The sequence below is a fragment of the Lemur catta genome, chromosome 10 (assembly GCF_020740605.2).
Source record: "Lemur catta isolate mLemCat1 chromosome 10, mLemCat1.pri, whole genome shotgun sequence".
Taxonomy (NCBI): Eukaryota; Metazoa; Chordata; class Mammalia; order Primates; family Lemuridae; genus Lemur; species Lemur catta.
The window spans coordinates 89,828,802-89,847,149 of record NC_059137.1 but is presented as its reverse complement, the minus strand read 5'-3'; the positions used below and the strand labels follow the sequence as shown (position 1 = coordinate 89,847,149).

At 50.4% G+C, this 18,348-nt stretch overlaps 1 protein-coding gene across 4 annotated transcripts in view; it reads right to left on the bottom strand.

The window, feature by feature from the left end:
- The window catches only part of SYK (spleen associated tyrosine kinase), an 88,483-nt gene that overhangs the window by 27,695 nt on the left and 42,440 nt on the right, over positions 1-18,348 (bottom strand). For all 4 annotated transcript variants that reach the window (XM_045563456.1, XM_045563455.1, XM_045563454.1 and 1 more), the window contains 2 exons: positions 13,425-13,878; positions 10,902-11,062 (listed from right to left, as the gene is read on the bottom strand). In XM_045563456.1, the coding sequence (XP_045419412.1) occupies positions 10,902-11,062; positions 13,425-13,838 (575 nt within the window). In that variant the 5' untranslated portion in view covers positions 13,839-13,878. The remainder of the gene's footprint in view (positions 1-10,901; positions 11,063-13,424; positions 13,879-18,348) is intronic.

The window sequence follows — 18,348 nt, the reverse complement described above, 5'->3', positions numbered from 1 at the left end:
GAAATACCATTCCACACTCTTCAGACTGGCAAAAATTGAAGATATTAGTAATTCCCATAAGTGCTGCTGAGAATGAGGAGCAACAGGAGCCTCCCTAGGCTGCTGGCGGGACTATAAACTGGTTTACCCGCTTTGGAAGACAGTTTCAAATTAGCTCCTGAAGTTGAACCTACTGAAGCCCCCGTGGATCAGCAACTCCCCTTCTGGGCCCGGGTGCCATGGTGCCGTGTGCCCCAGACACTGTGCTAGGCTGCTTCTGCGGCATCAGTACTGCACACGCCCCGGACAGTCACTGACCACAGAGGGAATTCACACGCTAGAATATTATACTGTAAAGCAATAAAACGAGCAAACGGCAGCTGTACAAAGTATATATGAGTCTCACAAACATAAATATACTCCGTAATTCCATACGTACCAAGTTCCAAAACAGACAAGAGCCAATAGTTTTGCTTAGAGAGTTACACTCAGGTGGTAAAACCAAACAAACAAACACAAAACAACAGAAAGCAAGGGTGTGATGAACACACGAGTCCAGGAAGTGGTGCCTCCCAGGAGGCTGGACGGGTGTGAGCGGCCCGAGGGGAGGGCTCCTCCGCCGACGCTGGGCGTATCTTATTTCTTGACTGCACTGTGTTGGCTTGATAATCATTCATTAAGTTGTACCTATGTGGTTGTGTACTCTTGAATTGTGTTTTATATTTCACAATAAACACAGTATAAAAAGAGAGCTGGTACCAGGAGGAAACAGCACCCCTTGCTTTTGGAAAAGTGAGTTCTTCAAAGGCCCCCACCTTTTTGAGGCCCCCAAGAGGACAGGTCTCACCGAGACTCCCTCTGTCTGGTGTGCTCGCCGGGGCAGCCGGGGCCGGCTCCAGAGCACAGGTAACCGGCGGGGAGGGCTACTGACCGTGGACGTGCAGCCTGAGCTGCCCCCCACGGCAGCTGGCAGGAAACGAGCGCAGAGAAGGGAAACCCACAGGCCCGCATCTGGAGGTGGCAAAGACCAGAAGGCTCTCGACAGCAACTGCCAGCAACTGTGAGGTATCTGTTGGCTGCAGGCAGATCCTGGGCTGGGCTATTTTTAATGTAACGTAGCCCAAAAGCTGGTGTGGAGCTGAAGCCTCGCTCCTCTGGCCGGCTCCTGTCACTGAGGGCTCTCCCTTTGGTGGCAGCCTCGGCATCCCCACCCAGGTCTACGGCCCCACAGGCTCCCAGAGAGGGCGAGAACAAAAGCAAGCCCCCAGCTCCCGTCCAGCTGGCTGCCTTCCACCCTTGGGGTCAGCGGGCTGATCACGGAAGTCCGTGCATATTTTTAGAATGATTTTTTCCCGTGATTCTCTTAGAAGGGGTACACTAACAGTTTGTGTTCTGCTATTGCAAAGCCTGGGGTTTCCAGGGCTTATGCTCCAGATGAGGCTGAGAAGTCATTCTCGTTGGCCTTGAGATGGTCCTTGACTTCCTGCAGCATGGCTGCCCTCCTGGTGTGGGCAGTCTCGGCCTCCGGGGTAAGCAAGTCTCGCACCTCACAGGCACCAAAGCACTGCACAGAGGTGGGGGGGGGGAGTGTAAATTCTGCTGAGGCACAGCCTGGAAGGGCTGAACCCCCTCTCTACCCTTCTGCACCCTCCTGGGGGAGACAGAATGTGTGGCAATGACGGCCAGGCACTGAGGGGCAAGTAAGGCCCCAGGAGATGGTGGGACGCTCAAGGCGGCCTCCAGGGACACTGCCTTGTATCTGCTGGGCACATCCTGCCCACTTAGGTGTTTTCATTCTCCCGTGCCTTTCTTCCATGGCAGAGCGGAGCATCACTGGGCAGACCATCAGAGTCAGAAGGGAAGGCAGGCACCTGGGATCTGCCATATTCAAGGATGTGCACAGGATGAACCATTCACTGTGGCCAGGGTGGGCATACAGATAGACAAAGACTGCTGATGCTGGCGGGGGGTGGTCTCCACCCAGAGCCATCTACCCAGCACTGGCTTCTCAAGGAGAGCTAGGGGGAGGGGAAGGGGAGGAGGGGGCCAGCGCATCCCCAGCAATATGCACGCCAGTAAGAGGCAGGAGAAATGCCAGCTCTGCTGATCCGTGAAAGACCAAAGACAATGCAACTCTGAGTGCTTTTGCCTTGCCCTACAGCAGCACTGAGGCACACGTGCGTCCCATACAGACGACGGAAGCAAGATCAGCCCAGAACACAGTCCATATCTGGGGCCACGCCAAGCTACTCTTGACACATTTGCCTTTTGAAAACCTGCATTACAAACGCCCTCTCGCTGTAGCTCATGAAGGAGGAATAAGTTCACGAGTCTTCTCTTCCAGCTTCAAAGAGACTTTGACCAGCACCAATGAACTGATATTGGCATGAGCCCACGACTCCCTTTGAACGTTTAGCTTCAGACAGGCCATGACTCTTTGTGCCGACCTATGGCCACAAAACCACATGTGTCAAGTAAAACGACATACTTAGATCAATTACGGTGGATGTGAGAGCCTGGGGGATCACAGCTTCTGTTGTGCCATAGGAGGCTTGTTCATTCACTAATGAACAAGCAGGTTTTTTCTAAGCCCGCAATTCAATTTTGAAATTTAAATGTAGAAAAAAAGTGAGTTGAAACTTGAACAGGGGAAAGTGAGTGGCAAATAAGGGGCAACAAAGTGGGTTTGGCCTATGGCAAGTATCAGTATCAGCCTCTTAGGCGGGCAGGACAGAGGGCACCTGGACACGAGCCACCAACATTAAAGGGAGGACCTGTGCAGAACAAAACTCCTTCAACTCTGAAGGAAAGCCTTCCCAGCATAGGACACTCAGGATTCCCACAGATGAATATCAATCAAACATGAGCTCAAAAAAGATCACGCAGAACATAAGGAAACACGAGTTATGAGAAAAAGGGTAGGAAGGAAAAGAGAGGGGAAGAGATAAGGATTTATGTCCCCTAAAACTTTTCATATTAGAGTAAACAGATATGGAATATAAACTTTGTATGAAATATTTAAAGAAATAAAGATGAAATCATAAAAATTAGCAACAAATAAGATACTCTCAAAAATGCCCAGAAATATTTGAAAGAAAAGCCAAACAAATAGAACTGCTAGAAATTTTTTTTATTGATGGGGAAAAAAAAATCAGTGAATTAGTATAACAGCAGATTAGACACAGATGAAGCAAGAATTAGTGAACTGGAAGACAAATTCAATAATGTTACCCATAGTGCAGGACACAGAGAAAAGGCAATGAAAAATAAAATAGAATATAGAGGATAAACTGAGGTGGCCTACCATATGTTTAATAGGAGCCTCTGAAGAAAGAAATGGTAAGATGGAAGGAAAGTAATATTTGAAGAAAGAAAAAATAGCTAAGTGTTTTTCAGAACTAATGAAAGAAAATAATTCATGGAGGTAGGAAGCATAGATATGGGAGAACCATTAGCTTAGCTTTATACATGTTACCTGGCCGGGTGCGGTGGCTCAGGCCGGGCGCGGTGGCTCACGCCTGTAATCCTAGCTCTGGGAGGCCGAGGTGGGTGGATTGCTCGAGGTCAGGAGTTCGAGACCAGCCTGAGCAAGAGTGAGACCCCGTCTCTACTAAAAATAGAAAGAAATTATCTGGCCAACTAAAAATATATATACAAAAAATTAGCCGGGCATGGTGGCTCATGCCTGTAGTCCCAGCTACTCGGGAGGCTGAGGCAGGAGGATCGCTTAAGCCCAGGAGTCTGAGGTTGCTGTGAGCCAGGCTGATGCCACGGCACTCACTCTAGCCCGGGCAACAGAGCGAGACTCTGTCTCAAAAAAAAAAAAAAAAAAAAAAAAAAAAAAAACATGTTATCTTATTTGTTTCCATAATGATCCAAATAAAATACCCTATCATTTTATTATCAAGTAAACTGAGGCTCAGAGGGTGAAATTAAGTCTAAATCACAGAGCTATTAAGAGGCAGGGCTTGTCTGACTCATGGCCTGAGTTTCTGTACTATCTGACTGAAGTTTCTCTACATAGAAGTAGTATTAAGGTTAATTCTCCCAAAACTAGTCAAATAATACAAAATTTGGGGTATGTAGTGAGAATATTCCCAACTGCAAATATGGTTATGGACCCTGCAATGAACTATGAAAATCTGAAATTATCACTGTTCTTAGCATAGGTAGGTAACAGGCATCTCAAACAGGCTCAAACGGGGTCCCCAGACCAGCAGCATAAGCATCATTTGAGAACTTGGTATAAATGTAAACTGTTGATCCCTATCCCAGACCTAGCGAATTACAACTCAGAGGGTGGGACCTAGCAGTCTGTGCTTTACCCAGCCCTCCAGGTGGCTCGCACACAAACATTTGAGAACTGCTGCTAGATGTCATCTCCTCTGGACTTTGTGTACAACCTGTGGAACTCAAGGTACTACGCCCACTCCTCATCCTTTATCCTAATTTAGGTTTATTTCTTGGTCATAGAGAATACAAAAGTGTGTTTTCTTAGCAGCTATCTCAATTTCTCTGAGAAATGGGCTATACTGTGAATAATTTTTTTTTATGACTACCTTCCACCAAGTCCCATTTACACTGCAAAGGGTTAGTAATACCTATGTGCAAAGTGAGGTGTGCACCTGCCACCCAGGCCATGTGGTGGGGTGGGGGAGAGGGAGGGTAAGGGGCATCGGTGAGAGGTGTTGTTCTGATATTCAAGGGTGACAGGTACGTCATCTGGTGCCCCCAAACCAGGTCTATTCAGCCTGCTCCTGGGCGAGGACAGCAGGGCTCTGTTTGGCACACCCCGGGTTCTGTGTGGATTTTTCTTAGGGAGCCAGAGTCATTGAATCTTCTAGTCCCCAGTTGCATAAGAAATGGTGCACACCCCTCTGGGCCATCTACTCCTGTCGCTCACTGGTTCATCCAGCGGGGCCTTCCCTGGGGTCCCCCTTAAGAGGCACAAGCAAGTTGGTGAATAACTGTGTGAGTGTGGGGGGGGGGGTGCACGCGACTGTGTGAGGAAAGAAGTGAGAGGACAGAGCGCGCACGGTTGTGATGGAGAAGGGGGAAATGGAAAATGGCTAATAAAAAAAGGGATGACTCAAAGATTAAAGTGTTTTTTCTCTTTAAAAGGAACGGGGGAGAGGAGGGCAGGAGGGCAACTGAATTTCAGCTGCCAACTGCAGAAGAGCGTGCCACACCGGGCATCGGGCATCGGGTGTCATCACATGGGGCTAGAACCGGTGCGCGGCCTCCGAGGGCAGACCAGCCCCTAGCTGGGCCCTGCTAAGAGGGCTTGCTTTTTGCATTTTCCTTGCCCTGCAGACAGGGGACAAGGGCTTCTTGGAGATGGTTTTAACTAATGCATTGAAGAGCCATCACGGGAAAGGAGCAGCTCTGGGTGTCCCGCCCAGACCACGTGGCAGCCGCAGTCAGGGCAGAGTGCTGGGGGCCCGTCCAGCTGCAGGGGACAGCACACTCCTGCGACCTCCGGCCCGGCCACGCCACAGGCCGCGCGCCCACCCTGCTGCCGACTCCCCAGCGCTGCGCCCTCAGCCCGCCGGACGACAGTCAGGGCTGCCTGGCTCCGACCTGGAATCCCGTCCTCCCGGTCCTTCAGCAGAGGCTCAGCCAGCCCTCGGGCATCGCTCTCCCGGTACCTGTCCCTGCGCGCCCTCCGTGCCCCACTCCTAGGCCGGCGAGCAACCGGGGACCCCCATACCAAGGTGCGGCGGGGCAGCGGCCAGCACCTCCCCGCCACCAGCCTGCCCCCGTCCAGGCTCTCGGCTCTCGCCAGATCTTCGCCCTAATCCTTTTCACCTCCCGCCCCACAGCGGTGCCAGCTCCCGGCCATTCCCCAAGTAACACACCCAGTCACGCGCCACGCGGCCACGACCTCGTGCCGCCCACAGCCGCCTGCCTTTCGCGGCCCTCGCCGAGGGCTCTGGAGACCGCGGGCCCTGCACATCCGCCCGGCATCTACCTGCAGCCGGCATCTACCTGCGCCGCTTCCCCCCTCTCCCGCGGCGTGCAGGCCTGCCACGCTACTCTCCCTGCGCCACAGCGCACACGCCGGGGACCGCCCGCCAGTCACTCCTGCCGTCCCTCCTCCCGCCTGGGTGGCCGCCCCGTTCAAGTTAGCAGTTGGAGTGTTTCCTGACCCTGCAAAATTTCTCCCGCGACACACTGCTCCAGGCGCCAGGGTTACACGGAAGAGGGTGACGCCCCGGTCTCTGCCTTCGCGGTGTCCTCCTGGTAGTGGGGACAATAAACAAGTAAACGAAAGCACAATAAAGACAATTCTGGGTGGGCACCGGGTGGCGGTGAAGAGTGACGACCCACTTGCGGCGTTCTAGGCGGCGAGGACAGGGACTCAGGGCCAGTCACAAGGCCCGGCGGTGCGCGTCTGCTTGAACGCAGGAATATTTTGTTGAATGAGTGACTATTTTTTTAGCTTTTTAAAAATTGTTTAACAGCGCACACTTGTAACATCAGAAAGTAGAAACTGCAGTTAAAATGGCATTGGTGACTTACTGGTCGGATGCCTCCTCCCACAAGTCTGAAATATTCCCTTTATTTGCAACATTAGTTCAGCTATTTGGAAAGCAGCCGCTTATACGTTTTAAAGGTCCCTTTGAACTAGCTCTTGTCTGTGAGATTTGCAAGGACTTTTAGCCAAAAACAATAAAATATTTACTTGGATGATAAACACCAAGGAAAGCTTCAGTTCCATTTTTTAAATTTTGCCCAACATGGAATTTTGAGAGCATGTTCATCCTAAGAGAGTTTTTCCGATGGAACAACGGACACCTCACGTCACACTTCAGCCGGCGTGATGTGCGCTGGAGACGTGGGTGCGTGATGCCGCCGACTGCGCTGCGTGAGCCACGGGGACGAGCCTGCGGTCGGGAGGGCCTGGGGCATGCTGACCTCACCCGGCCGCGTCGCCCGCGGGGCCCAGCCGTGTGACCGCGCAACCTTAGGTTTCTGTGCAATTTGTAAAAGATATTTTAGCCACAGCCAGGGAAGACCACTCTTTCTAGCATTCCAACTTCCCCTCCCGAAGGTGACAGGGATCCTAAAAATGTGCATGACATTTCTAATAATGAGGTGTGAACCTAGAGGAAGGACTGAATTATCTTTTTTCTATGTGTAAAAAATAATATTATTGTTGAACATAGAGGCAGTCAAATGCAACCCGTCAAAATATTAATAAAAGGTGTTATGGAGATGTAGAAGGCAGTTAATTAAAATTATTTTTTCCTAAATTTTGTATGTTTGTAGCATTTACCAAGTTTTAAAAAATTACAATTTATTGGGATTTTTTCTTCATTCTAAAAAGTATATTCTATTTTATAACTAATTTTGTATTGTTTTTTAAAAAGAAGGTCTCTAAATTGTATATGCTTTGGGCCCCACCAATCCCAGATCCTTCCTTTGGGGGAAGAAATACATAATTTTTAGAAAATAGGCTTTGTTTCCCTTTCTAACAAATTCATTTTACACACCTGAGCTGTGATTAACTTTTCAAAATAGCAAACTGTGCTGTCACATAAGGCCTTGGAAGGCCAAGGAACATACCTCCCACAGCTCTGCTTCCCAACCTGAGCCCTCTGCTTTGCCTTCGTCCCTGGCATCACCAATGAGGCAGAGCTCCGACCTTGCCCACGGGACATGGGCTGGAGGACTCCGAGTCCAGTGCTCGCCTCTGGCCAGCGAGTACCCCAGACATGGGCAGGGGTCATAGCAAAGGCCAGATGATGGCCATAATCTCCAGAAATGTCACAGACCCACCCTGTCCATCTCCTCCAAAAAGAGTCTTTATGTTTATATTCTGTATTCTTTAAGCACATGTGCACAGTCCGTGGTAACTATTTAATACTTTCCCCAAGTCACTCCTGAATGGTCCAGGGCAGCTGTTGCACAAGAGGCAAGAGAGGGGAAGGCTGACGGAAGCCTCTGTGTTTTCTGATATTTCCACCAGACACTCCCAGGTGCCACACCTTGCCCGGGGCACTGAGTGGAGTCCATGCTTGTGGCACCTCTGGAGAGGGCTTGGGCTGCTGGTCACTGTTTCCTCTCCGCCCTAGACAACGCCAGGGACCTGCCTTCTGCCTACCAAGTTTGGACAAACTCCTCCACACTTGCGTCCCCATCTGAGGAAGAAGGGCTTTAGGCCCATTAAGTGGTGAGGTCCCTTCTGGCTTGTGTGCTGTCACTGTGAATGGATCTCACACGTGGCTCATGAGGAGAGAAAGCTGGGCTCTGAGTTGGACAGACATAACCCATCCCAATGGTTAGGAGTTTCTGGGTCCACCCTCTGCATTTGGAGCTGTATTACTGAGGAGTTATAATCAGATCTAGGTCTCTTATTTCTGAAATATGCTGCCTTTCCCTCAGGCTTTTCTCAGTCTGCCCAAGTAAAGCATTTCTGGATGGCCATGGTGGTATGTGTGTTTTAGGAATTCTTTTTTTCACCTTTTAGTCCAGTTCTTACCAATATTGCTTTCAGCATATTCAAACACTCATGACGGAACACACCCACTGTCCTTCAGAGAGGCAAGTCCGCACGCCCAGGTGGCACCCTAGCTAGGCTGCGCGGGGGACGAAAGGCTGCCAGGGGATGAAATCGCCAAGTAGCAAAGCCTTCCGGGATGCCGCCTCACGTTCTCCCTGTTAAAAACACCAAGCGATGTCCTAACAACGAGACTTTCCTGGTGCTGATGGTGGAGGAAGAGCGCTGAAGTAGCGGAGGGAGGAAAAGCCACGCCGTGGTGACTGCACGTGCTGTGCTGTACGAGTGGTGTGTGTTTTCACCGAATCTTGGAGACCCAGTGGCAGCAAGAGCCACACGGATCCCAGACCTGGAGCAGTAGGGCCTCGGGAAGGTTACCCTCTTGGCCTAAGGTCCTGCAACAGGCATTGGAACTTGGGTTTTGAAGACAGGTCTGGCCACCGCCACGCTGTGCTCTTCCCTCTTGTTAATGCCCTGCCGGATGCCGGGCCTGAGCTCAGGGGTGCTGTGCCCCATCAGCCCATGGGCAAGCCCGCAGGTCTGACGGGGGCACAGGCGGGAAGCACAGGGAGAAGGCCGTGGATACTGTCATCTGAGAGGTTAGCGCCAAGGGCAGGTAATTAGGCAATTGCAATGTAAGGTGGAGCAAGAACCCAGTTTGGGGGAACGGCCGGTGCGGGTGAAAATGCAAATGCCCAAGCCCACCCCACAGCCCACGCCTGGTTAACGCTGACACTAGCTGACTCGGAAGCACAAGTTTATCCATCTCTTGTATAAACCATGAGCCCCAGTGCTGAGGGGGCAAGATGTGCACGAGCACAAGGGAGACGTCCGTCTGTTCGGGACAGACAGGGAACAAGGCGTGTTTATCAGACAGGAGCTGCTCGCAGGGCTTCCTGCCTTCTGCATGGGGTTTACACACGTCCCTGGGAAAGGACAGCAAGAGAGCCTCCGGCCCACGCAGGCGCAGCTGCCGTCTTTGGGAACAGACAAGTCTGCGAAGAGAACGTGCTGCTCGGCCAGGGCGTCTGGGGAGGAGCCTCGCAGGTGGCCTCCCCAGCAGGAGGCCAGCAGTCCCCATCATGTGGCTCACGCTGTCTGGGGCCCACTTCACATGCCAGCATGCTATGTGCGCAGCCCTGTGACATTTGTGCTGGCAATCATTGCAGAGAAGAGGATAAAGTCCAGACCTCAGGGAAAAGGAGCCAGTAAGTGCCCGTGGGGGCTGGGGGGAATGTCTTCCCCTTCGCAGCACCCCGCATCCCACTGGAAACCCTCCTCCTGGTCACCGCTGCCTGGAAACCTGGGCTGCTCCTTTTTATTTTTCAAGTATTGTGTTTAAGATAATTTTTTTTCTTTCTGAGACGGGGTTTCACTATGTTGCCCAGGCTGGACTTGAACTCCTGGGCTCAAGCAATCCTCCCCACTCAGCCTTCAAAGTAGCTGGGATTACAGGCAGAGCCACCACGCCTTGCTAAAATCAGTTTTACATTAGGAGATACTATGGTAAAGTCTGAGGAGAATCCTTTAAATAGATGGGTACTCAGAGAAAACACTTCTATTTCTAGGAAAAGTTTACAGAGTCAGCCAGGTGTTCGTCAATATGCCTGATGAGGCTGCACAGCTGTTTCTGTTTACCTTTCCAAGGCCAGGATGGGCGGTTCTCCTCTGCTGTGCCCAGTAAGTATCTCTGCAGGGACACTGAGAGGTAATGAATGCAGGTGGGAGTTTTCCCCGCGGGAGACCACCCTGATGTGCTGCCTTCACCAGACCCCCTGGGGGAAGAAGTTTGACGCCACCCAAAGGTGGCTCCTTCCCTTCCCCTGACCACTGCTTTCTGGGCTTTGCCTGTATCTCAGGGCCTTCTAAATTTAGGTTTACATCAAACCACTAAAAATAACGACAAACAGAACCCAGGATTCCTACCTTCTAACTTTTGGGTTCATAAGACTGAAATCCATGAACCTGCACTTACCACTCATACACACTCCTCCCAAGAAATTTTCTTTAACGTGTGTCCTGTTAATACTTAGTTCCAAGTAAAAATAGAAGTAAAGTGTGAGATCACAGGGGAAGTCTGAGTGAACAAACTGTGATATTTTTTTCTAGCTGGATAGCCACAGAAATTGTTGTGCATCTTGTACTTGCCATTAAAAGAATACGGGGCTGAATGACATTTTCTTTAAACATTACATCCTTCAGTACCCAAGGAGAGTGTCAATCTTAGGATGAGACTGGACAAAACAAAGGCTAGGTCACACGTGACAGGTTCAGTTCAAAATGTCTTTAGGACCAGCTAGCACGCATGTTGTCAGATGACAAGGTAGGGCCCCTTCCCCGGTCACGTGGGGCCCAACCATGGGGAAGCTGTCCAGGCAGGCCTGGCGGTATGCGGGAAGGGGCATGACACAATACTTACAAAAATTTTCCGTTTGTCTTTGATCCTATGAGAACGATCTGCTCAGATTCTTCCCGAGAGATTTTTCCGTGGAACCAGGGCATTTTCTCGTGGGCCGTGGTGGCGATCAGCTTCTCCAGCTGCGGCTTCTGGCTGATGATGGCCTGCTCCAGAGCCTGCCCCTGCGCACAGGGCGGGCACCGCGGCGTGAGCAACGCCAGGGGGAACGGGAAGGACCCAGGTGCTTCTAATCTGTCTCGAGTCCTGGCATGGTAGGACAGGATCGAACTTCATTCATTCATTTGCTCATTCATTCAATAAATAAAACCAGAAACATCCTTCTATATTGCTTAGACACCAGCAAGTGTATAAATAAGAAAATCGATTTTAGAATAAAGAGATTGGCCCTTTCGAAGCCAGGCAGGACTTGAAAAACCATGTGGGATAACGCATGAGGCCTAGAGAATGAGGTTCCTACCCTGGTCCTTCAGGTCACTGTGTCCACTAGACAGACTGTCCTGTGTCACAACCTGGTCATTTAATGCTGTGGTCTGTTATTAACCCCCAGGCTGTGGCCTGTTATTAACAGGAACAGCTCAGCTTACCGCCTGAGCTCCGCCTCTGCTCCCCCCACCCCAGCCGTGGAAAATCTGTCTTCCATGAAACCGGTCCCTGGTGCCAAAAAGGTGGAGGATCACCGATTTAATAATAATTGAGAAGCCTCCAGATGCTCCCAGCGAAGGCACATGTTTTCCTGCCCGCATCTACAAGGAGGCTTCGCGGGGCACCCACACACGCCTGCCTGTGCCTTCGGGGAATGTGATCACAGAAAGTGAAGGTGAAAAATCTTGACCATGTGGAAATAACAACGTGCAAATCAAAAACGGGAAAAGGGGCAGAGAGCTAGTTGAATGGATCGCCTTATTTCTTAGTGGGAGAGAAACAGATATTCTCTACAGCAGTGAACGAGGAGCCCCAGTTTGATTATTTGATTCAGGAAGAGAAGCAGGAGCAAGAATGAAGACATAAGCCGCCCAAACCAGGAGGTGGAAGGAGGACGAAGTTAGGAGGGAACGTGAGCGCAGTGATTGCATCACGCTTCACAGACGAAGGGAAAGACAAAAGCAGTGACAGGTTACACACCTCAGAGGGGTCTGAAACAAAATGAGCAGAGAGGCCAAAAGTGAAAGGCTGTAGAACACGACTCAGCCATGGCAAGAGCCGGCCACAGACACGCGCCACAGCACAGCTAAGTCGCAAGCGCCCCATGCCACGTGCAGGAGGCCAGTACGAAGGGCTGGGTGCTGTGGACTTGCCTCTGTGTGACATTCTGAAAAGGCAAAACTGTAGAGACAGAGAGCAGATGAGTGGCTGCTCGGGGCTGGTGGCGGGGGAGGGCGCAAGGGTGCTGGGTGGGGCGATGAAGCTCCTGTCCTTCTGTGCTGGGGTGGGGGGGTGTCACAAGACGCTGTGCACTTGTCAAAAACCACAGAACTGTACACCCAAACTGGATGAACCAACTGTGTGTAAATTATACCGCAGTAGATCCAATTTATCTGATTTAAAGAGTAAAAGGATGGTCTAAGACAACTCCAATAAGTGCTCAAGAACAATACTGGGCATGTAGTATTGCAGTATCTGTCTATAAGGCTGAATTTAATATACAACATATTAAGGGAATAGAAGGAGTCACTGTATATAATCCTCAAAAAGTCAATACTATCATAAATCTGCATGTATCAAATGATACTGCAAAATGCATACAGCTTGCATCCAGGAAACACAAGGAGATATGGTTGAATATACAAGTCCAAGAGTACACTGTCGGCCAAACCTGCAGGCTCCTGACACCCAGTGCTGGTAAGAATGTGGCAGGAATATAAATCATCACAGCCCTGCACGCTTTCTGGGTGGTAACTTGTCAATGTCTTCAAATCACCCATCCTCTGCCGTGACAAACTTAACTAACCCTTTCAGAGATCTGTCCTGTAGACACTGCATACAAGCTTAGCATATGATGGGTCTAGAGCAACGTAATCGGCAGCTTTGTTTCTAAACAGCGGAAGCGTCCATCAGTAGGTACTAGTTCAAGACATTACGGTGCAGAGCAGGCAACACCAGCCGGCCAAAGACAGGGCGATACGGCTAAGGTGAGTGCTGGTACAGAACGTTCTGCAAGAAATGTCAGGAAGCTATAACATCAAGTGCGTATCAGTGTGTATCGTGTGACTCTGTTAGGTGGATAAAAACCAGTCAACACCTACTGATGCCTCCCTGAAAGGGCCCAGCATGCACTGGGCAATGGCGCCTCCCAGCAGTGGAGAAGCCCCCATTGCTGGCGCGAAGGGGCCCTCCCTCGCCTGCAGGAGAGCGAGGGGAGGGGCTGTCCTGAAGTAAGGCATGTTTGGGCCAAAGTTGCTGCCTAAGGAGATGGTTGCTTATTGGGACACACAGGGCACCAGCGCAGGCTGCTGCCGTAACCGGGAAGTTGTGTGGAGCTACAGGGCCCCCTGAGCCCAGGTGGCAGGACCAGCCATGGCTCACCTGCAGGTTCCACGTCTGCTTCACGTATTCCCTGATGAGGTTTTCCTTTAGGTCCTCAAAGGGCCCAGTCTTGGGCTGTACTCCGGGGGGCCGGTTGAAGGGCTTCTTGAGGAGGCAGATGAGGCCGTCAGACTCCTGGGAGTGGTAGTGGCAGAGGTCAGCCGGACTGGCGTGGGTCCTGCCGCCGGCGATGGCGTAGGTGCCATTGAGCTCCCGCTCGATGGTGTAGTGGTGCGCCTTCCTCCCGTGGGCCACAGACAGCGCAAAGCCGCCCAGGTAGTTTCGGCTCTGGCGCAGCAGATACAGCCCGTCACTCATGCCGCCCTGGACCAGGTAATCTTCTGCCTCCTCCCGGGTGATGTTGCCAAAAAAGAAGGGCAGGTGGTTGGCACTGTCAGCCGTGCCACTGGCCATGCTTCAGGGCGAGAGGGCACACACCTGAGCAGGTATCCACCTGGGCAAGACAAAGATGGGGAACTTTGGTGAGGAATCCAAGCAGCAGGGCACGCTTGCTAAAACCACCCAAAGCCTTAAAAACTGGAGACAAATCCTTCCAGCTCAGAATGGAAGCTTTTCCTTTTTTGGACTTCTCAACACATGGTTGGCCTTTCTGCTCACATAATTATCATAGCTGCCAACCACCACGCTCTCTGAATATTGAACCTACAAACTGAGCATTTGATGAAAGTGACCAATTTAACTTTTTTTTTTTTTTTGGTGGAGACAAGGAATTCTAAGAAGAAACATACCCAAAAGAGAAGTAAGCAGAAGTACTTTTGCAAAACAGGACACTCAGGCTCTCCCTGAGGGTCACATTGGCACAAAGGAGGCAGAAGCAGCGTGAGCTTGAACCAAATGCTCCCCCTGAGAAAAGAAAACTCGCTCCTCGTTCTACTGCTAGGGAAGCCATTCCTAAAGGCCTTTCTAGCTGAGTAACCATTTCGTGTTGTCATACACTGCAGTTGAACCCCAAAGTTGAAGCGAGAGCCACATCTGTAGCCCATGCAAAACTGTGACTTGTCACCACAGGCCTTCACACTTTCGGCCTGGGGTGGTCAGACAGCAGCTGCTGCCTGAGGCATGAAGAGAGACATCCTCCCCGAGTCCCCTGGCCTGGGCCTGGGGCGGGCACTCTGTCCCCTCCCCGGCCCCTCCAGACCACTTCCTGGGCAGACACCATTTCCCATCGCAGCTGGTATTACAGAGAGTGCAGGTTCCACAGCTGCTGAGGATCCCTGGTACAGAAGAGACGCTCCTTGCATTAGCCTTCTTGCATTCTCCCGCACAGTTCAGGAGAAAAAATGAAGGGGGTCCATGAATTTCCGACACAGACAGTGTTTCCTCTCAGTCATGGCTACAAATGAGGTTACATGTTGCCAGTCCGAAAAGTTTCCGAAGAGGTGAATATTTTAACCAAAGGGACTTGTTATCATTGGAAAATTATCTAGATGACTCAATTCACTCATCTAGGGAGAAAAGTGCATACCCCCTCCATCATCCCCTGAACCCCCACACCACACCACACACACACACACACACACACACGCAGGCACACACACGCACACATGCACACACACCACGGTTATGTTAAACTGCTTCCTCTTAGTATGAATTATCCTTCAAGGGGGGGCAAAGCATAAGACTACTGCCTGATACAGGTAATAGTATTTTCTCTAGACAATATCCTCAAATCAGCACACCCGGGCAAGCCCCAAATAAAGAAGACATCTCTGGAAAAACGGAGTTGATGTGTCTTTTGGAAGGAATATTTCTCTTCTGATTCCCTTTTTCCTCTTGGCCCAATTTTTTAATGACGCTTTGCTGCAGTGTTAGCACCGGTGCCTTAGTCAGCCTTAGTCCTGGCCACACCTGTGGCATCTCCGCAGCCCCTCACCCCAACCCAGACAGGCACGGAGCCAGCCATGTCCCTGCTGCATGTGCTCCCCCTGCACACCCAGGAACTCGGCTGGCTGTTCCCCGCTGCCACTTCTGCTGACCCACTGGTTAAATCTGACTACGGGGAAAGCTCACAGCTCAAACGCTCTTTAACACTTACTAGGATAGTTTTCTGCTCAACAGTGTTTAGAACTTGCTCCCTATTTTTTGTTAATTCAACATTCCCAGTTATTTTTCTCCATGTGTGAAATCACTTTATTCAACAGCACAAAATTGAGAAATGAAAAAGGCCTTTGGTCCCCATGACCAGGCCTCCCACTTCCTGCCTAACTCCACCTGTGCCCCTCAGCTGCGGGTTCCTGCACCTCGGTGCACACCTGCACAGGTAGCTTTGCAGCAAGGAGAGTCTTCAGGTGTCAAACGAGCTCCTCAAGACACTGCAAATCCCTTGCTCTTTGGGAGCCTTTTTATAATGCAGGTTAAATGTGCATCTAGTGGTAGAAGTCTGTTTTTTGATATGAAATGTTTTGTAATACCCTGGGCTACAGCCCACAGTACATCTCCACAGACAACCTTCTGACGTATCGTGACTGACTAATGAACTCAAGCATCGTTTCACTCCCTCCAGGGAGGAGCAGCTCTGGGAGGCGAGTGCCACCATGCCTGGAACAGCCACCAGGACTGGTGCACGCTCACAAATATTTGTCGGCTAGTGGATATGCCTTTCTCTCTGCTGGGGTCCCGACCTGCGTCTGCTTACCTGAAGTGACCACTTGGGTGTGCAACAGGCAACTTGACCTCCATGTGCCCCAAATGGAGCTTTTGATTCCTCACTACCCGCACCCCCACCCCCAGCAAACATGTTCCTCCCTCGGTCTCTCCTAATTGAGGAAGTGACACCAACTACCACCAGGTGCTCCAGGAGTTTTTCCCTTCACTCATCCCTCAGGGCTAATCCACCGAGCCAGGAAAGAACACGCTTTGTTCCAAAAGCATCAGTTAGTTACAGGCTGGAGCAGGTTCCCTGCCCCTAAGAAGCAGTGAGCTCTTGCAGGAGCCGCGCTCCATCCGACACAGCCACAGGGCTGGGGAACCTCCAGGGAGGTTAGACAAGCTGGTCTCCAGGGCTCTCTGGCAGTTTTCCTCTAAAACGTGCTCGCAGGCCACCACGTCTCCTGTCTGCCCAGCTGCGCTAGGGGAAGTCGCCGGCATCTCTCGCGTGGAGGCATCTTCCCCCTTCCCTTCCGCCCACACTCCATGCCATCTGCCTCCCCCCTGCAGGCGGAGTGATGCTCCCAAGGTGCCCCTCCATCCGCATCGCATCCCAAGCCACCTTCCCCTGGCCTCAGGGCTCTCCTGGCCTCAGCCTGCCCCTCACCCGACCTTGCCCACCATGTCCTGCCACACCACCCTCCCCTCACAGGTCAGGGCCTTTCCTGTCCCCACTGCTGTCCTTCCCTGGTTGCTCCTCCTGCTCAGGCCTGTGGTCTCAGCCCAGTGTCACCCTCAGAGAGCTGTATCCTGATGATCCAGGGTCAGCTGGCTGCCTCTCACTCACACTTAACCTCACGGAGTACCTCTTACCCGTTCAGCATCATCACAAGCCTGCCCTCACCCTGAAATGAAGCCCCAAGATCTGGAAACTTTTACCATCTTGCTCATGCTTGGGGGTTTATCAGATGCTCACAAAATCCTGCTCAAGGGAAACCCACTGCTTTTTTCCTTTGTAGAGTTTCTATGGTGAATGTGCAGTTGGCCCTTGAATGGCACAGGGTTAGGGACACTGACCCCACATCCATCAACAATCCATGTGTAACTTCTGACTCCTAAAAAGCTTAACTACAAACAGCCTACTGTTGGCCAGAAGCCTTCCCGATAGGGTAGTCCATTAACGCGTATTTTTTGTTACATGTATCATATACTGCATTGCTACAATAAAGTAAGCTACAGAGAAAAGTAATTAAGAAAATTGTAAGAGCCGGGCGCAGTGGCTCACGCCTGTAATCCTAGCACTCTGGGAGGCTGAGGCAGTAGGATCGCTTGAGCCCAGGAGTTTGAGGTTGCTGTGAGCTAGGCTGATGCCACGGCACTCACTCTAGCCAGAGCAACAGAGCGAGACTCTGTCTCAAAAAAAAAAAAAAATCATAAGGAATAGGAAATATATTTATAGTTCTATATTGTATTTGTTGATACCATAAGCTTATGTCATGTTTGTAAGATGAATTGTCTGTCTGAAATTTTAGCAACTCCAGCTGCAGATCTCAATCTATTGTACATATCAAGCAATTCCACTTTTTCTTGTAATGTCATGACTTTTCTATGCTTCTTGGGAACACCTCCAGCATCACTAAGTGGCACTGCATATGGGTCCCATGGTGTTACTTGTGGTTTACAATATTACACTAAACACAACAAAAAATGCTCAAGAACCACAAGAGAATTGCTTTTTACTGCGATACTCAATTTACTGGAGAGATGACCCGCTTGCATGGAGATGATCGGGGTCACTCTGTGCTTTAGGTGGATGCTGGCAGCACTTGAGTTCACCACAACAGCAACAGGAGGTGGCTGCAAAATTTTTACAGTAGGACAGTATGTGCCACAGTTACGACTTAACACTGCATCTTTACGTTTACACCTGGCTCGACGGCCAGTGGCACTGTGTGTGGGTCTAAGAGTCCGTATGCATAAGTTTTGATAACATTTTCACTTTTTATAATAGATTTGTGTATATTTTATGGTAATAAATGATAAAATACACATATATTTTATATATGCGTGACATACCTAACTTTTTCTTAACTTTTTAAATATTTCTGGGCTACTTAATTTGTCTGTGAGCTTTTTCCAATTGTCACAAATCTCCAAAAAATTTTCCAATATATTTATTGAAAAAAATTCAAATCCAAGCATTTGTATCCCCATAATATTCTGGAAACAAACAAACAAACAAACAAAAAACCGTAAAGCTTTTCTTTTTAAATGGAAAAAAAAAAAAAAAAGAAAAAATCCGTACATCAGCGGACCT